The sequence below is a fragment of the Brienomyrus brachyistius genome, chromosome 1 (genome assembly GCF_023856365.1).
Source record: "Brienomyrus brachyistius isolate T26 chromosome 1, BBRACH_0.4, whole genome shotgun sequence".
Taxonomy (NCBI): Eukaryota; Metazoa; Chordata; class Actinopteri; order Osteoglossiformes; family Mormyridae; genus Brienomyrus; species Brienomyrus brachyistius.
In genome coordinates, this window is record NC_064533.1 from 31,187,927 (window position 1) to 31,211,161 (window position 23,235).

The 23,235-nt window shown below is 43.1% G+C and overlaps 4 protein-coding genes across 8 annotated transcripts in view; 1 reads left to right on the forward strand and 3 right to left on the reverse strand.

Moving 5' to 3' along the window:
- LOC125751820 (anoctamin-2-like) overlaps positions 1 to 8,615 on the reverse strand; it is a 34,336-nt gene extending 25,721 nt beyond the window's left edge. The window contains exons 1-13 of one of the 3 annotated variants that reach the window (XM_049031178.1): positions 8,477 to 8,615; positions 7,227 to 7,361; positions 5,880 to 5,903; positions 5,458 to 5,790; positions 3,908 to 4,006; positions 3,592 to 3,746; positions 3,296 to 3,350; positions 2,906 to 2,957; positions 1,394 to 1,449; positions 1,224 to 1,271; positions 600 to 664; positions 369 to 503; positions 88 to 248 (exon numbers count right to left, since the gene is read on the reverse strand). In XM_049031178.1, the coding sequence (XP_048887135.1) occupies positions 88 to 248; positions 369 to 503; positions 600 to 664; positions 1,224 to 1,271; positions 1,394 to 1,449; positions 2,906 to 2,957; positions 3,296 to 3,350; positions 3,592 to 3,746; positions 3,908 to 4,006; positions 5,458 to 5,775 (1,144 nt within the window). In that variant the 5' untranslated portion in view covers positions 5,776 to 5,790; positions 5,880 to 5,903; positions 7,227 to 7,361; positions 8,477 to 8,615. Of the gene's footprint in view, positions 1 to 87; positions 249 to 368; positions 504 to 599; positions 665 to 1,223; positions 1,272 to 1,393; positions 1,450 to 2,905; positions 2,958 to 3,295; positions 3,351 to 3,591; positions 3,747 to 3,907; positions 4,007 to 5,457; positions 6,564 to 7,226; positions 7,362 to 7,721; positions 7,826 to 8,476 lie in introns of those variants that run through there. The other 2 variants (XM_049031167.1, XM_049031156.1) reach the window with 2 other exon arrangements.
- LOC125751867 (CD9 antigen-like) lies at positions 7,854 to 12,526 on the forward strand. Of its 2 annotated transcripts, XM_049031261.1 has the most exons (8): positions 7,854 to 8,060; positions 9,657 to 9,759; positions 10,210 to 10,307; positions 10,842 to 10,916; positions 11,130 to 11,231; positions 11,346 to 11,420; positions 11,878 to 11,961; positions 12,080 to 12,526. In XM_049031261.1, the coding sequence occupies exons 1-8, from the start codon at positions 7,854 to 7,856 to the stop codon at positions 12,137 to 12,139; spliced, it is 804 nt and encodes a 267-aa protein (XP_048887218.1). In that variant the 3' UTR covers positions 12,140 to 12,526. The 2 variants fall into 2 exon arrangements, with proteins under 2 accessions (XP_048887218.1, XP_048887224.1); XM_049031267.1 differs by lacking the exons at positions 7,854 to 8,060; positions 9,657 to 9,759 and having other exon boundaries at positions 10,176 to 10,307.
- A 1,358-nt stretch (positions 12,527 to 13,884) lies between these two features.
- itfg2 (integrin alpha FG-GAP repeat containing 2) lies at positions 13,885 to 20,158 on the reverse strand. Its single transcript, XM_049031193.1, has 12 exons — positions 19,780 to 20,158; positions 19,412 to 19,507; positions 19,289 to 19,330; positions 18,886 to 19,057; positions 18,537 to 18,676; positions 18,057 to 18,205; positions 17,779 to 17,873; positions 17,197 to 17,250; positions 16,975 to 17,066; positions 16,528 to 16,645; positions 16,133 to 16,306; positions 13,885 to 14,736 (listed from the first exon to the last, which is right to left on the reverse strand). The coding sequence occupies exons 1-12, from the start codon at positions 19,873 to 19,875 to the stop codon at positions 14,648 to 14,650; spliced, it is 1,317 nt and encodes a 438-aa protein (XP_048887150.1). The 5' UTR covers positions 19,876 to 20,158; the 3' UTR covers positions 13,885 to 14,647.
- A 449-nt stretch (positions 20,159 to 20,607) lies between these two features.
- On the reverse strand, positions 20,608 to 22,689 carry pex26 (peroxisomal biogenesis factor 26). Of its 2 annotated transcripts, none has more exons than XM_049031231.1 (5): positions 22,307 to 22,689; positions 21,941 to 22,087; positions 21,526 to 21,851; positions 21,294 to 21,440; positions 20,608 to 20,959 (listed from the first exon to the last, which is right to left on the reverse strand). In XM_049031231.1, exons 1-5 carry the CDS (start codon positions 22,522 to 22,524, stop codon positions 20,862 to 20,864), a joined length of 936 nt encoding a protein of 311 aa, XP_048887188.1. In that variant the 5' UTR covers positions 22,525 to 22,689; the 3' UTR covers positions 20,608 to 20,861. The 2 variants fall into 2 exon arrangements, with proteins under 2 accessions (XP_048887188.1, XP_048887197.1); XM_049031240.1 differs by having other exon boundaries at positions 20,608 to 20,956; positions 22,307 to 22,688.
- Positions 22,690 to 23,235: the final 546 nt, after the last annotated feature.

The window sequence follows — 23,235 nt, forward strand, 5'->3', positions numbered from 1 at the left end:
TTCAAGGCATCCCGCTTCTCACAGCCTAATCCAGACGGACCGTGGTGGTCTTTGTCACACACGGACGCAGCCTGCAGCTCTCCTCACCCCAGAGTGACATGAAGATGGCGAAGAAGACGGTGCCGGGGTTGTCGAACAGGTGGCTAGCCCTGGCAGTGCTGCAGGCCGAGCTCAGCTGCCAGAAGTCGCACACGTTGTCACACAGGGGGCACATGGTGAAGTTCTGCCGCTCGTCACACAACTCTATACTGCATGGGCCGAGCAAGGAAGAGGCTTCAGAGCCATACACTGATCAGCAGGAAAACAGCATACAGGCTGGAATGATGTGCAGCCATTAGAGCATGGAGGGGAGTCCATTCTGCCAGTACCTGGGCACATTAGAGTCCAGCGTCGCACATCCGTAGAAAAACACGATGATCCCCACCACGGAGGCCGGGATCAGCAGCTGGGTGTAAATACCAAGCCAGGCAAAGTACAGGCCAATCTTCTCCCCAAAGTACCTCCTTTGAAGTAAAAGCAACAAACCCAGAGGTAAGACCAACGCAAGCCTAGGGCTGGAACCAGCTGACTACTTCTGTGCCGACTCTAATGTTTGGTACCTGATTAGATCTATAGGTTGGTACTTATAAAACACCCCGTATCTGGCCCATTCGTCATGCAGGAGCTGGAAAGGGAGACATTTTTACTCAGATAGCTTTGCCATTTCGTATATATATAGTCTTCTGCAAGGTGACACATCCAGAAAACTGATCTTGTATAATACCATATATCATGACCTAGCTCAGGATAAGCATAGTTAGGGTTTTAAAAAAGTCAGTCATTCAGAAAACAATACAATGGAAAATCATTCTGAATAAGTTATTTCTCTTGTTTAAACTTCAAAAAGAGGTATAATGATATAATGCAATCTGCCCATAATTGCCTGTTTTTCCGATCTAGCCAGACAAGTCATGAATCGGCCATGTGGCTATTTTAACACTATAGGAGTTTCGAACATCTTACATAGTTACTTTGAAACCATTGTCTAAAATTCCTGGCCACATATGTAAATAAATAACATTAAACCATAAATATACACTGGAGCAACTAGACGGAGACCCACCTAGCGTTTCCACAATCACATACCCAGTTTATCTCTCATTGCACCTCACATTAACTGCATACCGCAACCCCACATTGCTTCATATATCTCATCCATCTATACCTGTGTCCACCCACCATACCTGTCTGTCATTCCTCTTCTCTATCTCCTGAGGACTCTCGAAGGTACCCTATGACCAGATGGGGGAACGCAGTCAGAAACACTGACACAATCACACTACGCATATAACCAAGAAAAGTCCAGTGTTATTCATCAATATAAATAAGTGGAGATGTTTCAGCTTCAACTCACATCATGCAGTGGGAAGGCGGAGTCATAAACACCTTTGGCGATTAAAGTGGAGACACCTGGAGAAAAGCACAATGCCAGTCACTGTACAGTGGCAGATGCTCCCTGACATTACTGAGCCGTGCTTAATGTTTTCTCCATCCTGCATTAACTGTTGTTTTCACCTTTAAGGAAGAACTGGAGACACACAGGACCCGAGCTTTAATCGCAGTAATGAGGCAGCCCTCACGGGAGGCCATGATAGAACTGGAAAAATGAGCCCTTCATCACATCCTAGGACTGCGCTGTTTCCAGAACTGTCTAGTTCGGAAAGTGGATCGTGTGTGTAGATTTAGATAACGTAAACTGTGTTAATGTTATATTAAAGTTGGTCTTGGTCCTTCTCAATCATATTACCCACAAATGTTTTCCTATGTTCTTACAGGGTAGAAGAACAAGAATATTTTTTTGTCATCTAAGCACCTCAGTACACAGATGCATAATGACCTCGTGATGCAGTTTAATACTCCTTCATTTAGAGCCTGTCCTATGGATTCATTTCCCCTCTCTGTCATTACGCATGAGGACAGGTAGGTCCATCTTATTTATTAAGTTTTACAAGCAGAATCAAATAGCAGAAATACCCAGTTTGCCAGTAAAAATCCACGCACGACGATTCCCTGATAATGAGTAAAACTTAAGTTTCAAATTGTTTTACTGCATTTCAAATCATAACTTTAATAGATAGTGACAGATTAGATTTCTTACATATACATACAGTACATTTGTATATTTAATATATATATAATATTGTATATTATAAAGTAAGGGTATTTAGATCATTCTTCAGATTTAGCAGGATCTGTTTTTAATTGAGATGGGTAATGAAAGATGGTGCACAGGTATTTAAACACCGTAAAACTGAACTGTAAAAGTGAGGGACAATTCATGCAGTTAGTGTGTAGTAAGCTGTTGTTTTTTACATACTCCATTAGTCACATTCTGTCATGGTGGCAATGGGCAACAAGCACTGAACACACAACCAGGAGACAAACACTAAGAATATGACGCAAAGCTAATCAACATGGAACAAAAGACACAAAACAAAAGCCAGAACGGAACACAAGAAGGGCAAACCGATGACAGAGGAACAAACGGAAAATAATAAACACTAGATAAAATGAAGAACCAATAAATACAAAATAACCAGAAAGTTAACAGCCAGAGTCAGACACTGAACCCAGTGAGCTATGAAGACAGAGGGAAGAGGACGGCCAGTGACACTTGCTATCCAAACAGGGGTGGATCACCTAGGACAGGCACCAATCCTGACAAGCGTCAAATTGTCATTTGTATCCCTTCCTCAGCACTGATACCCACAAACTCCGCCCTACTGACAGGCTCTGCCAGTCATCTGAAGCCTGTCATCCACTCTCAAAGCCCCACATTTTGGTTCCCCTACACATCACCCACTGGGACTGGCACAATGACCCACTAAACTACCAGCAGAGGTTACACTATGGGACTAGAGCTTACCCATGGTTTGGTAGGCTTGGGAACAGGAAGTACGCCTCACTATCTCATACACCTGGTAGAGAGGCAAGGAAAATAAAACAAGTGATACTGCTGCCCAGGGAAGATGGTGCAGCTTCTGCAAACAACAGGCCTCAGGGGAGAGTCTCATTACTCAAGCAGGTGCCTGGAGATCAGGATGTAGTCTTGCGAAATGACATGATGTTAATCATGGTCCTGCTTTCTCTGCACTTCACTTTGCAATGCAGTTCGAGTCTCATATGCTTTCAAATTAGCAGCTTGGAACCAAAATACTTGAGAGAACGACATATTTATTAACTCGCAGCAGCGGCTAATGAGTCACCAATATAGGTTGAGGCTGCGTATGGACGCCGGTCATTCTGTCTCACTTACTATCCGACTGCGGGTTGCGTTGTCAAAGAACGTATCCTTGTGCTTGATGTCGTACCTGCGAATAATAAAAATCACAGCTTTATTATATTTATATGTAAAGCTGGCCATTTCAATAACAATTACTCATGCCAACTCATGCTGACTAATACCACGTCATGCCATCTCATACTGACTCATGCAATATCATGCCATCTCATGCCAGCCCATGCTGGCCCAAGCCGATGCAGGTCGACCTTTCAGTTCCCTCCCTGCCTGCCCCCTCCTTGCTCCCTGCTATCCAGCCGGCATCAACTTACAGGTGCAGCTTATCCCTGGAAAAGCAGTGGGACAGGAACTTGGTCCGGCCTTGGCCCATCAAGTCCGGTACTCTGGGCTGAAAGGGCTGGTTGAGTTTACGCCATAAAACGCTCAAGCTGTGTGACATTCCTGTCTCCTTCTTCCTCTCGTAGCTCTGTGGTAAGATTGACAGAACACCACAGTGACACTACAGTCCTCCTGTCCCCATTGTAGAAGCAGAGGAGGCCCATCCCTTTGTGGTAACTAACAGACACACTCGTTGGAAGACCAAGAAAGCACCTGCATCTGCAGAGGTTAACCCAGGAGAAGCCTCACCTTCTTGGTGGGAACTTTGATCTTCAGGAACTCTGCCTCACGGCTCAGAACAGGCCAGGGAGCGTGCAGCCTTATGAAAGCCAGGCCATGTGCCTTGTTCTGGGAAGATACAAGTCAGCGGACAAGTGAGTTCTGAATCCCTATATCCATTACCAATCATGAGTAGCACAGTGATTTTAAGTATAAGATGTCAAGTTTTATCTTCACACCATGAGGACAAAGGGAGGGCTTCACAATAGTTTAAAAATTGCAAAACACAGGACGCTGCAAGACAAAGAGGCACTTACAGTCTAATATCTATCTAAAGACTATCTACCAAGCTAAAGACAAACTAAGGTACTTCCTAAATCAGAAGAGCACAGGGGGCAGTGAATGTAGAACTACTGGAGACAATTCTGCTAACTGCAGTAGCTTTCATGCCCAAGGCCTTCCACCCCATTTCATGACCTAAAAGGCAAAATCCCTGTTTTCTGGCAGACAATGGGAACCACGACGTTGAGATGCAGACAAGCTCGTTTTCACACTTGCTCAGTCCTTACACATGCCCGACAAATAACCAAACATTAACCATAATTACATACTGATGCTTGTTTTTTAAAATGACTTGTACTTGATGGAAGACTCAGTAATCCGAAGCTGATACTCTAATATTCCTCTGGCATCAGCAATTTGCATAACCGGATTTTTATCACTGCTAATAATCAACATCCGGCTGGAGAAGAAATTCAACTGTATCCCTTGTAGACTCCAAAAGGAGGCATTGGCAGTTGGATTCCAGTATCCGAAATCATAATGGTCTCTTTCACTTTCAGGTCTTTCTTTGGATAAAAACAGCAAAAAGCCAGTCGGACTCTGGCTTTCAAGGTACCAGCCATCCAGATGTGCCTCACCAAGCCATCGCATTATAAGTGCTAATAATTGCTACTGATTCTAATCTATCACAATCTGTACCCAAATTACAACATACTCGTAGCCTACCCCTAATTACAACACAAAGAACAGTCAACATGTTAAGGTATCACACACACATTCAAGGTTCAGTATAAATTAAGTCTTACTCTTAAATCAGCTTACTGAACAAGGTGTTTGCTGAATTGCTGATGGTTGAATATACTGTACCATCAGAGTTGTCTTCGATTGCCTACTTTGAAGAGTTTTTACAAAAGAGCAAAGCGCAACAGTGCACTACGTGATAAAATGTTCTGCTGTGATTACATGCCCCAAACTATGCATGGATACTAAACCTGCAATTCTTGCTGAAGAAGATGGGCTCTAAGCTGTGAAACTTGCATCCTGTAAGGTCAGGGCAGTGGGATATCAAGAGCTCTAGTCATTGCAAATTGAGGTCTATGTTCTAGCTCACTGCTTGGGTTTCTTTTTAACTGGAGATATTATTTGGAAACAAAATATTATATGTGACCCGTCACCACGAAATGAGTGCAGTTCTACCAGTGCGACTTGCAAGTCTTACAGCTCTGGATGACTATGCAGTGACTGACGAGTACGTGACCTGTAAGTGTTTCAAGGTATTAACTATAAGTGCCACTTACTTCTCTGTCCCGTTCGATTTCGAGACCAGCCTTAATGAGGTTGGTCTCAAATTCCTCTCTCAGCATTCTCTTCTCCGCTTCTGCCGAGTCGACAGCCTCTACTTCCACTCTCACCTCCTGATCCCCATTTCGTCCCCAGCTCTCCTTCCCACCAACAGGAACTTGAAATCTGTCGTTAGATATGATGGCCAAGCTCTGGATCCCAGCAGTTCTGCTTTCTGGCGACTGTTTTCGGTAGTTATAAGCTAAAACATAATCCACTTTCCTCTTTCCATCCCGAAAGTACTGGCCGTTCTTCGTGTCCACCGGGGGCTCCATGAAGTTGTTAAAAACCTGGGATTATGCACGTGTGTACTGTGTTTAATACAAAGCAAACTGTATTAAAGCACATCAATACTTATATATAAAATTATAGCACTCACCGGAATTTTATCATCTGTCGAAGGCTGAGGCATGGTTCGATCATATAAAAATACGTTAATAAATATTAATAGTTAAATTTAATATGTGGGCAATCCATATTTCACTACATCAACCTCTACCTGAATGGGCACCAAATACATCCGATCAACAATCTGGCTGCAGGTGACTGGCAACAGAGCCTCCTGACTCTTTGGTCGCCCTAGAAACTTCTCTTCTTATTCCCAGACGTCCAATTACGAGGCCAAGGAAGTACCTTAGAGGTGTTTAAGGCGTGGCGGCTGTTCTTTCTGGCGATATCACCAGAACGAACATTTACATCAAAAGCAGTTATAAAAGCGAAGCAGCCGCAAAGTCGTTCTCCATCGTTAACTTCCCATCTGACGGCTCTAGTCCCTTTTACAAAGTCTATTTGCTATAAAACATGTTATTTTTTATATAGGCTATTACGTATGATCGGATATTATTTTGTACAATGGAAAAGAATTTTATAATTACGTTTTTTGTGTGTTTTTGTGTGTGACTTTTACTATTTGATTATTATTAATAATGATGCTAATTTATTTGTTTGTTTTTATAGGATATGATATTATAATAAAATCATAAGGTCTGAGTACAAGCGTTGCAGCTTATGCAAACCCACAGCCCAGTAGGCGAACTAAAGGATGGAAAAGTAAAAACTTATATATATGAATATATATCCGGTTACAATAGAATGTAATTTACGAAATTAAATTCTATTAATTTAATTAACAGGCTACATAGGGTCAGCAAAAATATCAAAATAAAATAATAATAATAATAATAATATTCCTCAAAAATGGACTGACCACGATAAAGTCATGCTGGAGAATGACAGGTGAGAGGAACAGGGTAGCACTGGTCATCCGGCATTTTCCCAGTGGGCCGATGGGACCTCCTCCCCGTAGGGGTCCCCAAAGTTTACGCCCGATTTTTCATCCCAAACCAGCCCTGGTCAGGAGTGTGCATCCTTATTTCTACTATACCCTAATCTGCAAGGCGCCGTTCACGTACAGTCGTACGTGGAATATTGTACTGCTATTAAATTCAGGCTTAATAGTAGTAACCACAACATTCACTATATAAAGGGTTTTTTTTATCGTTCCTCCAATGTCATTCATTAAACGTGCGCGTTGAGGTAGCTTCACATTTCAATCGATAAGGGTTTCCCAACAGTCCAAAGAAGAATTATTGTCAATTGGGTTCGGTTGTGAGAGGGAAGTCTGGGTCTCCCTGCTGAGGCTGCTGCCCCCGCGACCCGACTCCGGATTAAGCGGGAGATGATGGATGGATGGATGGATGGGTTCGGTTGTAAATCTAGTACCGACCAGCAGATGTCGTCATCGCTTTGCTTTTGTGTACCGGGCAGGAGCGGAGCGGAGGTTCCCGTGCGGCTCTGAGCGCCTCCCCCGGGGGCCGTCCGGCATCCCATTGCGGCTCGTCTTTACATTTGTTCGTTCGTTCTACAATAAAATATAATAACAATTAAAATAAATAAATACTTCGAAAGATTAAGAGAAAAAAACAGGCCTTTCTCTGATTTTTGGTCCATTGTATTGATATGGTAGTTAATTAATAGTAAGGTCATATTGGTTAGGTGGTAAATTATATAAAATAGACATACGAAACAGGACTAACAAAGTCTTAATTTGACCCTTTAAAAAGTTACAGGTTTACTATGCGTTTTTGTTTTTGGTGTACAACCAATTTTCAGGCAATTTCATGTCCTGCGGTCTAGATTTATCCTTAAAAACGCATAGCTTCGTCCCTCCGCTCTCTTATTCCTTTCCTCAGCAGCAACTTCAGATGTATAAATGACGCACTGCCGCCGATCTTGGCAAAATCTATCGATCTTTCCGATTTTCAGCACCCTGGGCACAAAACGTCTTCCCGCGCATAAAATGAGGCGCGATCCGCTGCTGAAGCCCGACAAAAGCCGACCTGACTAGCAGCAAATGACCAGCGTCTCATCGAGCCTGACGCACTCCGGAGAGGGACACCGCTCGGTCAAGATCAAACATGCATTTACTGTAGCCCAGCATAGTACCAGTGATTTACACGGACTTACACCCGACACAGTCCATGTAATAATTATGGCATATTTGACATGTTCACAAATATGTATGAAGTATTTGCTGTTTATTTTCAGTTTTGTTTTCTGGGTAAGTTTCAACTCGATCGTGCATTTGATTTCGCAGACTAGCTGCATTTTCAGATAACACATTTCTGATGATGCTAAATGTCATTTCTATTTTCCTCGATGTTGTGAACTTGGCCCTGCAATTGGTGGGGCTGCAGTTTGTATTGATCGGTGACGCACCAGTTAGTGAGCAGCCGACCTAATTCCGTTTTTGTTTTAGCTGCTTTTCCAAGCCTCACTAACGGACGTATCCACAACATATTTCCTTAAAATACAATTGTTTTGAATGACTCATTTAGACTATAGTATGGGAATGATTAGTACAACAGTAGTTGTCATTTATATCAGGATTCCTAAGTATTTCGTCAGTCTGCGAATCGCTATACACAGGACGTCTTTTAATCCAGTCCCTATAAATAAAAAGGATAATCGAGTTACCAAATTGAGATTACGGCTGATCCTGACGCCTCGGTGTCTCTGCGCACCTCGTGGTAACATTTGTTTTTCCTTTGATTATTATTATTATTCATTTTTTTATTCTGTTTATTAAATCGAATGTGTTTTTTTATATCCATCTGTTGCATTCTTCAAGTTACATTTTGCTAACCATCATCACATAATTTATCAGGCTCTTTTATCCAAAGTGACGTACAACTGAGAAAGTAGGGCTATACAGGGTCTGCTGACCCGGGGATTTTAAAATGCTACCTTCCAATCACAGGACAGAGGCGCAATCCATTAAACCGCACACTGCCTAAGAACTGTCAGAGATACCCCAGCACAGCAACTGATTTTAAACGGCATCGGTAATTTAATCACTTGCTATATGCGCATTTCTTCTCTGCTCGTTATATGGTTTAAAATATACCACTCGAACACACAGACACAGAACCGGGACAAAAAACAAACCCACAACTATAAATGTGTGAAGTATATAACCTACTGTGAATCATGTATTTATTATCATTTATCAATGGCCTTTAAAATAGACGCTGGTTTTGAAAATAGTCTAGTTGATTGAAAACTTTGTCTTTTGATGTTAACGTTTCCTTTAACATTTTAAATACCTTGCTTAAGTTTTCGTATGTAATATCATTGTTTCATGTAGCCTAACTAGTTCAATGAAAAAAACACACCTACTACAGCAGTCTGTTATTCACTTCCATACAGAGGTGGAAACTTCAGGTCCAGAAAGTACAAATCCAGACCGCGATTTAGCTTTAACCAATCAGTTGAGCGTAAAGTGTAACAGTCACAGAGTACTGAGCTGGTTGGTTGAAACAAAATCCTGGTCTGGATTTGTACTTTCTGGACATGAAATTTCCACCTCTACTTCCATATAACTAAGATTATTCACAATATTAAACTTTTCTCATCAAAATATTCTCCTGATTGGCCCAGAAAATAAATTGGGTGTTTTTTTGGACTATTTTAGTGCTCGTACGTCTCACCTGCTCTTAATTGCTACAGTAAAGCACAAATTCTCCTCATAGCATGAGATGAAATGTAATGTAATTACATATAACGAAGAAATACTAAAATCAACACTAAAAACAAAGAGCAGTCAATAAAATAGAGGGTGAGCTAAGTTCTTATGCGTTTTCTTCTCTTGCATTAGCTTGCAGGGACTGCGCTGTTTGCAGTCGCGCTGTGGTTACGTTTCAACTCCAAAACTAAAAGTTTTTTTGAGGGAGAACTATCTGCCTCTCTGTTTCTAACAGGTAAGGTGAGCCCCGTTCTGGATTTAAGTGACATGTTTTACTGTGGCTGGCGGGGTGGACATTTAAAAATACAAAGCCGGACTTCAAATCCTTTAAGGTTACGTCCTGTGTAGAACTGTGTGGAATTGCATACTGCTTTCTGTGACCTTTCATTAAAAATATAAGATTAATGACCGAAAGTCCAAACAGCATAGAAATGAGGCTGAATAGGCCAGTGAATTGGTATGATGTGGGCAGGGGCCTTTATGAGCAGAGTAAACATGTGGGATGTGTGGGATGTGCGGGATGTGCGGGATGTGTGGGATGTGTGGGATGTGCGGGATGTGTGGCGAATGTCAGTCATTTGAGCTTCAGCAGAGCTGCCCACTAACATCACCAAAGCTGTGTACTGCACGATTCTAGACAAACATCCAGTAATGGTGAACAGTGGTGCACCTCTGCCTTCCACAGGGGTTCACATCCTCATTGTCGCTGGAGCTCTCACCATGGCACTGGGCTTCCTGGGCTGCTGTGGTGCCGTTAGGGAGTCGCCCAGCATGCTCGGACTGGTGAGCCGTGCGGCGCTCATGGCCGCATTCTGATTGGCTCAGTTTCTGGCTGCTTCTCCCTCTCTCCAATGAGTGTCTCACAATATAACCAGTGATTGACACCTATACATTAAATCATATAAGCAACATTTGATGTCAGATGATAGTCAATGCCATTCACAGTTTGAATGAAAGTAGCACAGGACTCTGGGAAATAGAGTTCAAAACTCTCAGAGATCATAGATGCAATAAGATGGGAGCTACCAAAACACACTGTTTGTGGTTCAGGTTCTCGGGTTCTGTAGTGGAGTTTTTCCCAATCCAGTCCTTGGGGACCCACAGTCGGTCTATGTTTTTAGTCCCTATGAGTTCACACTTTTGCTCCCTCCCACCTCCTGGCAAAACATGGGTTGTCTGTGGGTGAACAAGGACTGGAATGGGAAACGCTGCTATACCATCGTCTTCTATACCGTGGAAGCATAGCAATGCCAGCAAATCATCGCATCATTTGTTATCGTTTCTAACACTTACGCTTGATTATTATCATGCTTTCAGTTCTTCTTCATTTTGATCATTATATTTATATTGGAAGTTTCAGCTGGGATATGGGCAATCACCAACAGCGAGAAGGTAAGCTTTCCTACCACCAGCCTGACCTCTTTCATGCCCTACATTCTTAACAATATAGCCCATCGAATCTGCAATTGTGTAGCACATCGTAGAGTTTTACGGGCAGTTAACTGCAAAATCGAAATTAGATTACATTTTGGCTTTTGTATCGATGTACCTACTTGATGTGTACAGTGTCCTCACTCATTTTCAGTCTTTCTTTTATGCACGCAGGTTTTGCAAAATGTAGAGCGATTCTACAATGAAACATACTATGAGCATTTAAATAAAAAAACAGGAATTCTCACAAAAACAATTAACCTAATACACAACACGGTAAGTTCTCAGTCATTATTCAATAATAAGTAAGCAGTCACTTTGTGGGGAGGCTTGCACACATATAAATGCAAGCAGATCTGCAAAGTTGCATAATAATGTTCTCCTCTCCAGCTTCACTGCTGCGGGCCGAAAAAACACAGCCCCACATGTCAGAAGAAGGAGGGAGTGTCACTGAAAGTCAGAAGAGTGAGAATTGCTGTCTCCACAATGAAGAAGAGTAGATTGAAAGGTTTCCATAAAGAGATGCACACGTTAAGGCCTGAATATCTACTGCTGTTCACCTGAGCTTAATTGCTTTACAGAAGTAATTTATAACATTTTCATAACTGATGCAGGAGATTTCAATCATGCACTTCTAGCCTTTAACATCCCTTTGACACTGCAACATACCTGCATGAGACACCGGTATAAGCAGAATGTAATAGAACAACCATATTTATGCAATAAGAAAAGTGGAAACACATCATTGCGTAACATCAACCTAAGCAAGAAAGATGTATTATGTATTTTTGTGGCATGATTATGATGACAGTATCCCCCAGTAATATGAACTACAGACTGGAAACCACAGGCAAACAGGAAAAACCAGCCCCCATTTTCAGCTCCTCATTTGTCTGTATGATTCTACTTCCTTTTTTATTAGAGTTGCTATCCAGTCATCAGACGCCTGTTCAAAGACAAACTTGAAATCATCGCTTTAGTTGGACTGCCTTTTGGATTACTCACGGTAAGATATTACAGATGAGATTAGATATTATAGAGCTCGCAATAATTCCCACAAGCCTACACCTACTGTCCTAGCATGATGTAGACCCAAGAGTTACGCTCCACCTGTCTCATTCCAGATCTTTGGTTTGGCCTCAAGCATGGTGCTGTTTCACACCATAAGACGACACAGAATGTGATGCCGATTGTGGTGACCATGACAACGCCATGCCTTGCTCTCAGTTTTTTCATGTATACCTGAACCCTTCAGTTAACTAAATGAAAAGACACCCATTCATTAGTTACAAAATTCTTCCTTAAACATTATGATTGTGTTTCTGAAATGAGTGTAATGACAAAGAACAAACAATACTTAGTAGACTAAATATAATCAATTTGATACAGTCAAAATCAATTAACGTTTAGTATCAAAGGTGTTGAAAATTAGCAGCTACTTGTTTTGATTATGTTTGGAACACAAACATTCTTGTGATGCTTTTTATGCTAAAAATAGGACTTTAATTTTCAAAATTTGTTAGCAATATTTTTTTCCAAAACACTTGACATAACTGCAGTGATGACATTTTCTGAACAGGGATGACAAAAAATCTAAAGGAAAAATAAATAATAATAAAAAATAGGTCCTGGTAGGAAGGTTTCACGGTTTCTTTGTTGTCAGTAATTTTAGTTTGTCTTTTATTGCTTGAAACTCCAGGTCCTTAACATTAATTCCTCTGTTACCTACACACCTGTATAATATTAAAATCAAAACACCAGGGGTGTGTTTCCCAAAGGTTCCTGTTGTCACTTCATGTTACACTTATTACAGTAAGGGTGAATGCCTCACGGGGGGCTAAGGCACATGCCAGCGCACCTGCCAATGGGTGTTTGGTAGACAGGGGGTGAGTGGGGAGTCACAACTTCCGTTGACCGCTTACGCTCGCTTGTGCCTCGTTTTATTGTTTTAATATCTATGAGTAATGAAATAAACATGTTCATGATGTAATATGAAATCTTCTTCCCAATGTTTGGAGAGCGCATCTGACAGACCTCCGCATCTTAGCCTCTCAGCGACTTTTATGGAATATAATTTAACACTATATAACGGCGAGAGAATGTAATCTTTAGGGTATTACAAAAAAGCATGGAAAATACTCATGATGTAATCAGTACAATGTAATCAATCATACTGTAATCAGGAAATGTAATCAATCATACAGTAATCAGCACAACGTAATCAATTTAGTATGTATCTGCACCCTACGTTAGTCTCAAAGTTTCTGTTCTCCTGGTTCTATCAATATCCACCTTAATTAGCTCAAAAACGTATCACTATGTTGAAGATCAAATATATTATCGACCCTGTAGCCAAGCAATGCGTAACAAGCTGAAGCTGCCAAGATTCAATACAGAAGGGAATCGCCTGAATTCGCCAAAAGTTCACTGCTAAGCATCTTAAAAAAAAAAAACGAGAGAGATGGTCACACCATAAATATGTTTAGCCGAGGGACCAATCAATAAAAGAAATGATTGACAACCTTATCACCTAGGGGTGTGGATCAAGGGAGAATGGTGCTTAAGTGACGAGATATTGTTAAAACGATAAGAAAATGTACAAAAAAGGTATTGGACACACTTGCAAGCATCCAGCTTTGGTTGTAACCTTGATGTTGAAATAAGGAATGAATCTGGATCTACACAAGTGGCTTCTGACTCCTGATTTGGCGGGGAAGGAAAACACCACACCACCTCTTCTGAAATCGCCCAAACAGTTGCCATTAGCAACTTGTAGGGTTGGACCCATTCAGTTGCGTGGTTCCAACTATGTTAGGTGCACCTCCAGTTTGGTATTTATGCAGTGTTATAGTGGAAGGAACAATGAACCCTGGGAGTGAAGTGAGAGTGATGTTAATGCAAGCGGTAATGAGCTCTGTAACGGATATGGTTCAGTATGCAAAGGTATATTTTACATTTAGTAACAACAACAAAAAGGAAATTAGAATTATGTATGCATTTAGGCAGTGGCTACAAAGAGGCAGCATGAAATGTAAAGTGGAACAACTTGAAAGGTTCAAGATTTCAATTGGTTTCCAGCTAAACTATAAGGTCAAAACTCAAAGTCAAGAGACTTTGAAAATTCAAGGCACTACACAGTTCTCTTAATGTCACACACACATCAACCATTAATGTCATTTTCTCTTCTCTGTGGTAGACTGCTGGCGCTACACCACCATGGTATTTTTCCCACCATTCCAGTGCATTTGTAGGTATGACAAGTAGTTCATACAGAATCCATCTGTCTACAATCTATGGACTGTTCCATTGACTGTTCTATGAACTGTCCTTAATGGAGCTGCCAGTTCATGTCCCAGCTTAATATTTACACTTATTTATTTGCCCGATGCTTTTCTCCAAAATCTCATTCAAGGTCTTAGCGATGACACGAGGCTTTTTAACTGGCAACCTTCAGATAACAGATCCTAAACCACAGTGTCACATACTGCCACTGTGCAAACAGTAGTTCCAGAGGAGCTTGTGGGTTTTGTCTCGCATCTCTAAGCCATGCAGCGGTACCATGGATGAGGAGCACGCTGCTCTATGCCCAGCTGACTGATGGTGCCAAGACCAAACATGTTACCCAAACTCTAAACTGTACAGAAAAATAAACAGAAAGATGGGGGTGCAGCTGGGGGGGGGCAGAGAAGCAGCTAGATGGCAGACAGGGGGGGTGCAGGGTGCTTCTCCCCATACAGCACATCTTGGATCAGCCCCCTCACAGTCTCCGTGTCCTCAGGATCTGTCAAACACATGCAGGTAGAGAGATTCACCTTCAGGGCAACTGAGATCAACAGAAATCACTGCCAAGGCATTAAGACAGAGCAGCAGGACTCTAAGTACCATTCAGAACTGGGTCATATTCACCAGGGGAGGTTCGCTATGTCCTTTATAAAGCGATTGCACAGGCTAATTCGGACAGGATAACAAAACGTGCATAATTCCCCCAAATTAGCAGAGATACCCGAGATACAATTAATCCCCCCCCCTCCTAAATGTTAATATCTGAGGTATTGCATCTCAAAAGCAAATTCCTTTTTGGGCTTCATTAACATACTAATTAAACACAAAAATCTCTTCCCGCCCTACAGTAGTTTACAAGTCCGTGTAGTGCTGCTCTGCTCTGCACCAACCGAAACGCAGAGGAGACTGTAGGTGTAGGTGGCCAGATGTTCATGCGGAAAACTCAGTACCCATTCAAGCTCTATTTGTAGCGGGTAAATTCCGTTTCCACCTTATGAAACATAGGTTTGCCTGCATGGGCCCATTTGGACCGGACTACTATTGCCAGAAGAGGTCAGCTAGCTGAAACACAGATGGTAATTTGCTGCTGAGGTTTTACAGCAGAGCCCTGTAATAATTACAGACATGTCAGATTCAGACCGGATTATAATTACAGACCTCGCTGGTAATTGCGTCACTTACATTACATTATGCGTAATGTAAAACTAAGCCCTTCTGAACCGGGCTTTAGACTTTATCTTAAGGATATTACTGTAAAAACAGTGCAATTTCGTGCAACAATAAAATTTTCAGTTGCATGGTTTTGACTCACTAGGTAAAAGTACGTCAAAATGTTTTTCAAAATTCCCAAAAGCTCCACAATACAAAACCCTAAAACATGTATATCACTTACTATCCTTTGCTACTTATACTTTTTTTCACTGTACTCTGAGGAAGACATATTTTTTTCACTCCTTGGTAATGGCATTCAATTGATTCACCAAAAACGCAGTATTTACATTTACTTATTCATCTGGTAAGATGTTTTTGTTTAAAATTGCTTACAAGCCTGTCCAGGAAAGGGCATTAAATATACGAAGGCTTGCAAAGCGATGAAGGAGAGCACAAGATATTTAGTTATTTAACATGCAATAGACAATGTGAAGAGAAACTAATTCAGACAGAAAACCAGACAGTGCAGAAAGCTGTTGGTCATATACAGCTATGAACCTTTACTAATGTGGACAGCTGCTATAAGTCCTTATGGATAAGGTGTAGAAAACAATATTAAAGCTGTTTTTAATACTTTCACCTGAAGCCCCGCACCAAGCCTCAGCCATTTCATTAGCAGTCACCTCTGCCCCAGTGACCATTCGCTTCCCAGTAAGCACAGCAGGGGGGGGGGGGGAACTCACCCACTCCCAGACGCCGCAGCAGCTCGTGGTATTCGGTCTGCTCCTCCAAGACCTTCAGGAGGTTGGTGGACTCCATGCGCTCCAGCCCAACGCTCCAGTAGACATAGATCTTGTGGTTGAAGCTGACGTAGACCAGGCAGGGTGTGTTCTTGCCCTCCTTACAGGCATACAGGCCTGTCCCAGAAGGCACAGCCAGAGTCACATGCTGAGCTGAACATCCTCAGCCAAAAGCCACAGAAGCCTATGGAGGCAGTGGCCACGAGACATGTTGCATCTCCAGGCCCAAATTAAGGCATGGAAGATGGCAAGGAATGCACAGCCCCTGAGCCCCAGCTTCCTTTCTGAAGCAGTGAAGCAGCCCAGCCCTACATACTCTCCTCTGATCTACTGCCCACCTGCACAGAAGGCGCTGACATTCTCATCAAACTGGAACCTGACAACAGCACGGTTGTGGTCGATGATGTACGTCTGGCCATCCCAGGCACAGGCCACCACCTCTTCTCTCCCATCCCCCTGTACAGACAAACGGAGTCACTGTGGAGGCAGGGGGACAGTGGTGGGAGGAGATAGGGGTGATGTGTAATAGAGGGGTGGAATTAGGAGTAGGTGGGTATGGTGAGTAATGGAGGGGTGGAATTAGGAGTAGGTGGGTATGGTGAGTAATAGAGGGGTGGAATTAGGAGTAGGTGGGTATGGTGAGTAATAGAGGGGTGGAATTAGGAGTAGGTGGGTATGGTGAGTAATAGAGGGGTGGAATTAGGAGTAGGTGGGTATGGTGAGTAATAGAGGGGTGGAATTAGGAGTAGGTGGGTATGGTGAGCAGAGCAGAGTGTGATACTCACCGTGACATCTAGCTTCTGCAGGGCAAATAGCTGATGGTCTACCTGCACGGACCACAGGAGCTGCTCAGTGCTGTCCATCAGCTTCAGGGTGCCTGTGACAGACTGACATGCTATCATGCTGACCACTCTCCTCACTCTCACCTCAAGCTCCAGCAGGATTTCACAGACACTCAAAAGTTAATCTGATGAGAAGAGACTGTTAAGGGCCGCTGTGTCACTCACCGTCCAGCGTGCAGAGGGCAAACAGGCCACATGTGGAGGGGTCACTGGAGGGCCCTGGGACAGAATCAGTGTAGGGTTTTAAAAAGCTTAGTGACAAGGTACATACATGTGAGGGTACGCTGGCTTGCATTGGCTATAAAACGATTCAGACAACTCCCATATATTAATTCTTCATAATAATATCCATCCATCCATTTTCTGAAACCGCTTGTCCTATCCAGGGTCCCGGAGGCTACTGGAACAACCCAGGATGGGGCGTTAACCAATCGCAGTTCATAATAATACATATAACTGAATATATTTAAGAATCAGCTCAGTTTCTATCCAGGTCTTCCTGAATCCTGATTAAACAGACATTTGGCTACAGTGACCACATGCCACATCTCACTATTGTTTACAGCTAAGTAAAGTGTCACGCCAACGTTAAAGTCATATCCCATCCCTAGCCTGGTGGCTACATGTGGGCGAAAAAAATACAGAGATGCAATGAAACTAAACTCAATTTTCTCAGATTTTACTACATTTGGGAAAAACAACATCCCAGAAGAGGAACGGATGCAGGGGAAAGAGAAGCCGCTGCACCTTGGCCGATGCTGCCGATCAGGTGGGTGGAGACGTTTTTGTTATGGATGCGGCCGGAGGTCAGGTGGAGGATGACGTCTTTGGGAGGTCCTTCCCTGTCACATGTGCATGTGAAACGTCAAAGAAGGGCGCACACTTTCAAGTGCATGCTGTTCCAACTTCCATCAGGAGTCACAGGTGCAAATTTTAAGCAGCTGATAAGGAGGTAGAGACCACATGCAGAACATACACCCACTGTACATATCCCACAGAGGTGGTGGCAGTCTCCACTGTCTTACCCCTCAGGGGAGGATGAAGCACTGCAGTCAGGCTCAGCAGGACCCTCTTGTGTCCAGGAACACAAGAGGATAGCGTAGCCACAGCCAGGCTGAGAAACCATCAATTCAGGGAGACCCTCAGGTCCAGGGTTCACAGACAGACTGTCAACCTACGGGTGAGAAGGACCAAGTCCCAGTAATTATAGAGGTTTATGTTCATCGGGCTCACAGTGCATCTCAATCAGGCAACTCGTTACAAAAGGATGCCTGTAAACAGGCCTATACGCATGATACTGTGTCTCTCAAAGTGTCCTGTCGTCTTGTTTGCTTGTGTCTTTGACATGCATGTACTACAGCGCACACACACACCTGGCATGCATGTACTAGCACGCACACACACACCTGGCATGCATGTACTAACGCGCACACACACACCTGGCATGCATGTACTACAGCGCACACACACACCTGTCATGCATGTACCAACACGCACACACACACCTGGCCCTCCAGCAGCCACTTCTTCAGCAGAACAAGTTGCCCATTCTCCAGCTCAGGGGCGTCTGGGGGTTCCTCCCAGCGGAACGCTCGCACCACACGGTCTGTGTAGCCCAACACCAGCTCATTCCGTCCATCACCATCTAATACAGGGCATATTGGATCAGGGATAAAACACCATATCCTGTAGGGTATGAAAAGCCACTTCGAAATATGACAGGGGGAAACCAATCAATGCCATGAAAGGCCTGAATCATTTACTGATTTATTTAAACATAAAGTTTTAAAAACATGTCATTAAGAAGTGTTTAAGATAAACGGTTTAAAGGTCAGAGAGAAGAAAGGAACTTACCAATATCACTAATAAGAATCACTTTAGTGTTAGCTGGAATATGTTGCGTAAAGTAGGGCGTCTGATCATCAAAGAACAGCGCCTCCTGCTGGCTGGATGATTCAGACTTGGCTGCAGCTGACAGGTCAAACAGATGAAGCCAACCCTCTGCCCCCACAGCTATTACAAAGTTCTGACAGATAGAAGGAGGGGGAAATAGAGAGAGGGGTGGCTAAATGACTGCACATGCAAAAAAATAAGATGAAGCGATTAGAGCTGTAGCTCTCAAAAAATTGGGGGTCAGGGGGTTGGTGGGTGAAATAGGGAAGATTTAGCTGGAGGGGCTGGGGAGCATTTTATTTGGTGCCCCACAATTTGAGAACCGCTAGATTACAAGTCCCAGAAAAAAATACAGCAGACTTACCTTCCCTTTGTTGCAGATGTCCCCCACTCCCACACAGGTGAGCTGTAACGTAAAATCGTAGAGAGTGACCGCAGGTGAGCCTCGAAAAAGCTGTCAGGGACATGCTAGCAGAATGGCACCTACCATCCCTGCGCAGGAGCGGGTCAGCCAGGGCTTGGACTCGTCATTCTTATAGACGTAGAGCTTCCCGCTGGTGTCTCCGACCACAAGCTCGTTTAGCTGCGAAGGACAGTACGACAGGGATAGACCACGGTGACAGACCACGGTAACAGACCGGGGACTACCTTTCACCAGTCTATCACAGCAGATATTTCATCCAGCGTGTACCGGCATCTCTCTCAATTTTATAAAGCAATATGTTTTGTTCGGATAAGTTATAAATGTTCTGATAAAAAGGGACAAACCGAACAAAAAAGCATCAGGATCGACCTTCTTCGCAAACTAAGCGCACGACATCTACAAATTACTAATCGTCCGTCTCCAATACATACCGAGTCGTTGTCTGCATCCCCCAGGCATATGGCGTGTGGAAACAACGTCCCGGTAAAGTCAAGGCTGACACGCTGCACGTAACTCACCGATCGCATGTTTTACATGTCTACATTTACATTTATTAATTTAGCAGGCGTTTCTAGCCTGAGCGCCGTAGAGTTGGGAATGCAAGATCCCTGGAGCAACTGATGGTAAGGCCTTGCCAATCACGGGATTTGAACCGGCTTCGTTGTCCTCTTATTCTTTGAAAAACGTAGCACTTAAAACCGGACCATAATTGTATAAGCACCCCACCGATTAACTATAATAAAGGACATCCAGCCTACTCCATAAGTATATCCTGAAGTAAAAGAAAAACAGACCAACCCGTAGTACGGCGACTTGGCAGGGACATACAGTATTTTCTATTTAAGAAACGCATCTCTTATACGAAATGGCGTTTTACGTTGCAGTGCACTTTAATTATAATGACAGCAGAAACAGACATCGTTACATATAAATTTATGGTTTTTATACATAAGGATTAACTTATATAACAATAATACGGTTTGTTATTTTATGTTCATTTTAGTGAAATAAATAATTGGCACTGGCAAGTGGATTAAGATGCTGTACCTGTGATCTTTCCAGAGTCAGAGTGATTTCTCTATGAGGTTCTTCAGCAAAACCCTCCTATCTCAATAAAAAAAGGTTACATGGATCGATGGATGAATGGATGGATGGGTGTGTGTGTGTTAAAAAAAATCTCCTGGGATTTATCTATGCCCATCAAATTTAGGAAAACACAAATTCACAAGGTTTTACCTTCAATTAACAAACACAAAAACTTAGGATAGAATGGAATTTTATTGGGAAAGACTGACATGACATGGTATTCAGAGGTTCATATTCAACAGTCATAAGTTACTCCCTCCACAGGGTAGTCACCCCAGATACGATGCCAGTCCATCAAAGGGTATTCATAACATTTAATGTAAATAATTTTCAACAAATGATAAAACATAATTCTTAATTATATAGTTCATTTGTGGTACGGATGACTCCCCCATCTCCACATATGATTGAAGTCAGCGTGAGTAGGTCATCGAGAGCGGTGGTATGGCCCAAACATGGCAGCCCACATGTGCCTCAGTGTTCGCAGGAGATTGGAGATCCAGGGGAAGGCAGTGGACAGTGCTGCTTAACACAAAAATACAAAACCGTCTGTCAGACCACGACCGAAGACACTTTCACACACAAGATATATGCTTTCACTACGGTGCAGGAAAGGGGAGACTCTGCATCGAGGTCTGGACATTCGAAAAAGGGCTGTACTGAGTAGTCATTGTGGCTCAGTGGGTAAGGAGTCAATGCCTGTGATCAGAAGGTTACTGGTTCAAATCCCCTTGCCAATAGTATAATTTCAACACCATTAGCCTCAATAGACCAGCTAGACCTGATTTCTCAACTGATCATTACTTTTGATGGAAATGTTTCTACTGCAGTTTTTGTGGCATGTCATGGCCTCTCTTACCTGGATCTACTCGGACAAGGAGCAGGTACAGTAGGAAGGCTGCCAGCAGTGCTCTCTGTATGGGCAAGGACTGCAGATGTGCCCGAGCCACAATCAGCCCTTGGTGCAGCAGCCGCAACACAGCCCCCAACCTGGGTGAGACGGACCCTGAGGAGGACAAAGGGTATGTAAAGGACAAGCAATACAGAATATATCAACAGAAGCACAGATACACGAAGAGCAATAGGGGCACCTCTTTGTGGAATGGTCCCGATACTCGGTGCCAGCGTAGAGCTCAGGGTGGAGCTGGGGGTGGGAGGCGGGGTATATCGTCTCTGGTTCTCCACCATCTCCAGGGCAGCTTTCCTCTGGTCCTCACCAAATGCCAAGTTACCTACGGGGCCCAAAACCAGCTCCTTGGCCTCTGCCAGCCGACCACAAGGCAGTAATATGTGTAACAGGTACAGCTCTGCCACAGGCCCGAACCCGGGCACACTGCTGTTAGCTGGGTAATTCAACCAGTGACTGGTTGCCTCCTGCATAGTGGCAGGCTCTCCAACCTTCCTGTACAAAAGAATACTACAAACGGAGAAGAAATGGTTAAAAAAAAATAAGATGACTAATTACACCATTAATACAATAAATGAAGAAGAAGAAAAAAAACATACCACATCTGCAGGATTTTCGCTGGCAGTTTTTCAGGTTTCCCATAGTACTGCAGCACCCAGCAAAGGACGCCTTGCCACTTGTTGAGTTCTGCCAGTGCCTGAATCCCCACAATGCAGAAAGCCGACTTCAACTCCGCGTATTTCATGCTGTCAACGATACAGTAACGATAAAGATCCAGCCAGAGATGGGACTTTACATAAAACCCCTCCTTACTAACGTCTGCGTAGACAGTACATCACAATCACAACGGCAAGCAATTAAGTATTGTGTCCCTTAATGTCACTTTAGCTGATTTTTACCACTACCAGGACATCAATCATTGAACTAGTCATTTATAATGCGCCTCGCACCGCAGCGTCACGTACCCGCCGTCCTCCAGCTCGCCGAGGCCCCCAAGGCTTTCCAAGCCCCTCTCACAGGTGTCAAGTGAGGACTGAAACTCCCTAAGCACCATAAGCTGCTCAGCAGCACAATCCAGGAGCCCCAGGATGTTTGATGGACCCCAACATAACGAAGGGCTGCCGAGTGGAACCGAGCCCGTACTGCGGACACGAACCAGCGAAGCGGATGAGTAGTTCCTCATATCTCCGATGGTTATATCATCATAACCTGTTGCTTGTGTGGCCAAATACGGTGCGTTTTATTTAACGGGTTAATCCGAAACTATCAATCTAACCTTGCATCCCCAGGATGGGATGGTAAACATTGGTTAACTGCGTCATCAAAATGCGCCTCCCCAGGAAACGAGCATGCGCACACTACATTTTTACTATAACTATAAGTAAGATACTGCTATAGGGTTACCAACTTCCATCAGCTGGTTGAAATAAGACAAATCTGCACGCACATGCATTATTTTTAAATTGTATTATTACCTTGTAAATAACCTGTACGGTTTGCATATTACCCCTGCGTTTTTGATACAGCTAATTTTGAGTTTATACTGAAGTAACATATGTTTATGCAAGATAAAAGCATATGGAATAACATGCAAGATTTCTTGCGTGAGCTTGAGAGTCTAAAAGCGTCACGCCAGATGAATTCTTCCAAAATAGCGGTAGAGTCATGCTATTGTAATCTCCATTTATCTATTTTACTGGTTTTCTTACATGTTTTTAAAAAACGTTTTCAAGTTAAATATACCCATTCACTCCAGATTAAATAAGAGGCTTGGCGACTGCAATCGTAATTTATTGTCATTTTTCGCATTTTTGAGATCTTGCGCTTCCTGCACTCCAGTCAGAGCTTTGTATTTTTAATGAAAAAGCACTTTGTAAACTGTGGAATGCATCGG

What these genes read in the sequence shown, in the direction of transcription:
- LOC125751867 (XM_049031261.1), top strand. Translation starts at nt 7,854, where the DNA reads ATGACCAGCGTCTCATCGAGCCTGACGCACTCCGGAGAGGGACACCGC. An exon ending in TGCCTCTCTGTTTCTAACAG is followed by an intron (nt 9,760 to 10,209) that starts GTAAGGTGAGCC and finishes TGCCTTCCACAG; the next exon opens with GGGTTCACATCCTCATTGTC. An exon ending in CGCCCAGCATGCTCGGACTG is followed by an intron (nt 10,308 to 10,841) that starts GTGAGCCGTGCG and finishes TCATGCTTTCAG; the next exon opens with TTCTTCTTCATTTTGATCAT.
- itfg2 (XM_049031193.1), bottom strand. Translation starts at nt 19,875, where the DNA reads ATGCGATCGGTGAGTTACGTGCAGCGTGTCAGCCTTGACTTTACCGGG. An exon ending in AGTGGCTGCTGGAGGGCCAG is followed by an intron (nt 18,206 to 18,536) that starts GTGTGTGTGTGC and finishes TCTCACCCGTAG; the next exon opens with GTTGACAGTCTGTCTGTGAA. An exon ending in GCTGCGGCGTCTGGGAGTGG is followed by an intron (nt 14,737 to 16,132) that starts GTGAGTTCCCCC and finishes TGTGTTTGACAG; the next exon opens with ATCCTGAGGACACGGAGACT.
- pex26 (XM_049031231.1), bottom strand. Translation starts at nt 22,524, where the DNA reads ATGAGGAACTACTCATCCGCTTCGCTGGTTCGTGTCCGCAGTACGGGC. An exon ending in CGGGACCATTCCACAAAGAG is followed by an intron (nt 21,441 to 21,525) that starts GTGCCCCTATTG and finishes TGTCCTCCTCAG; the next exon opens with GGTCCGTCTCACCCAGGTTG. An exon ending in CCTTGTCCGAGTAGATCCAG is followed by an intron (nt 20,960 to 21,293) that starts GTAAGAGAGGCC and finishes TTTTGTGTTAAG; the next exon opens with CAGCACTGTCCACTGCCTTC.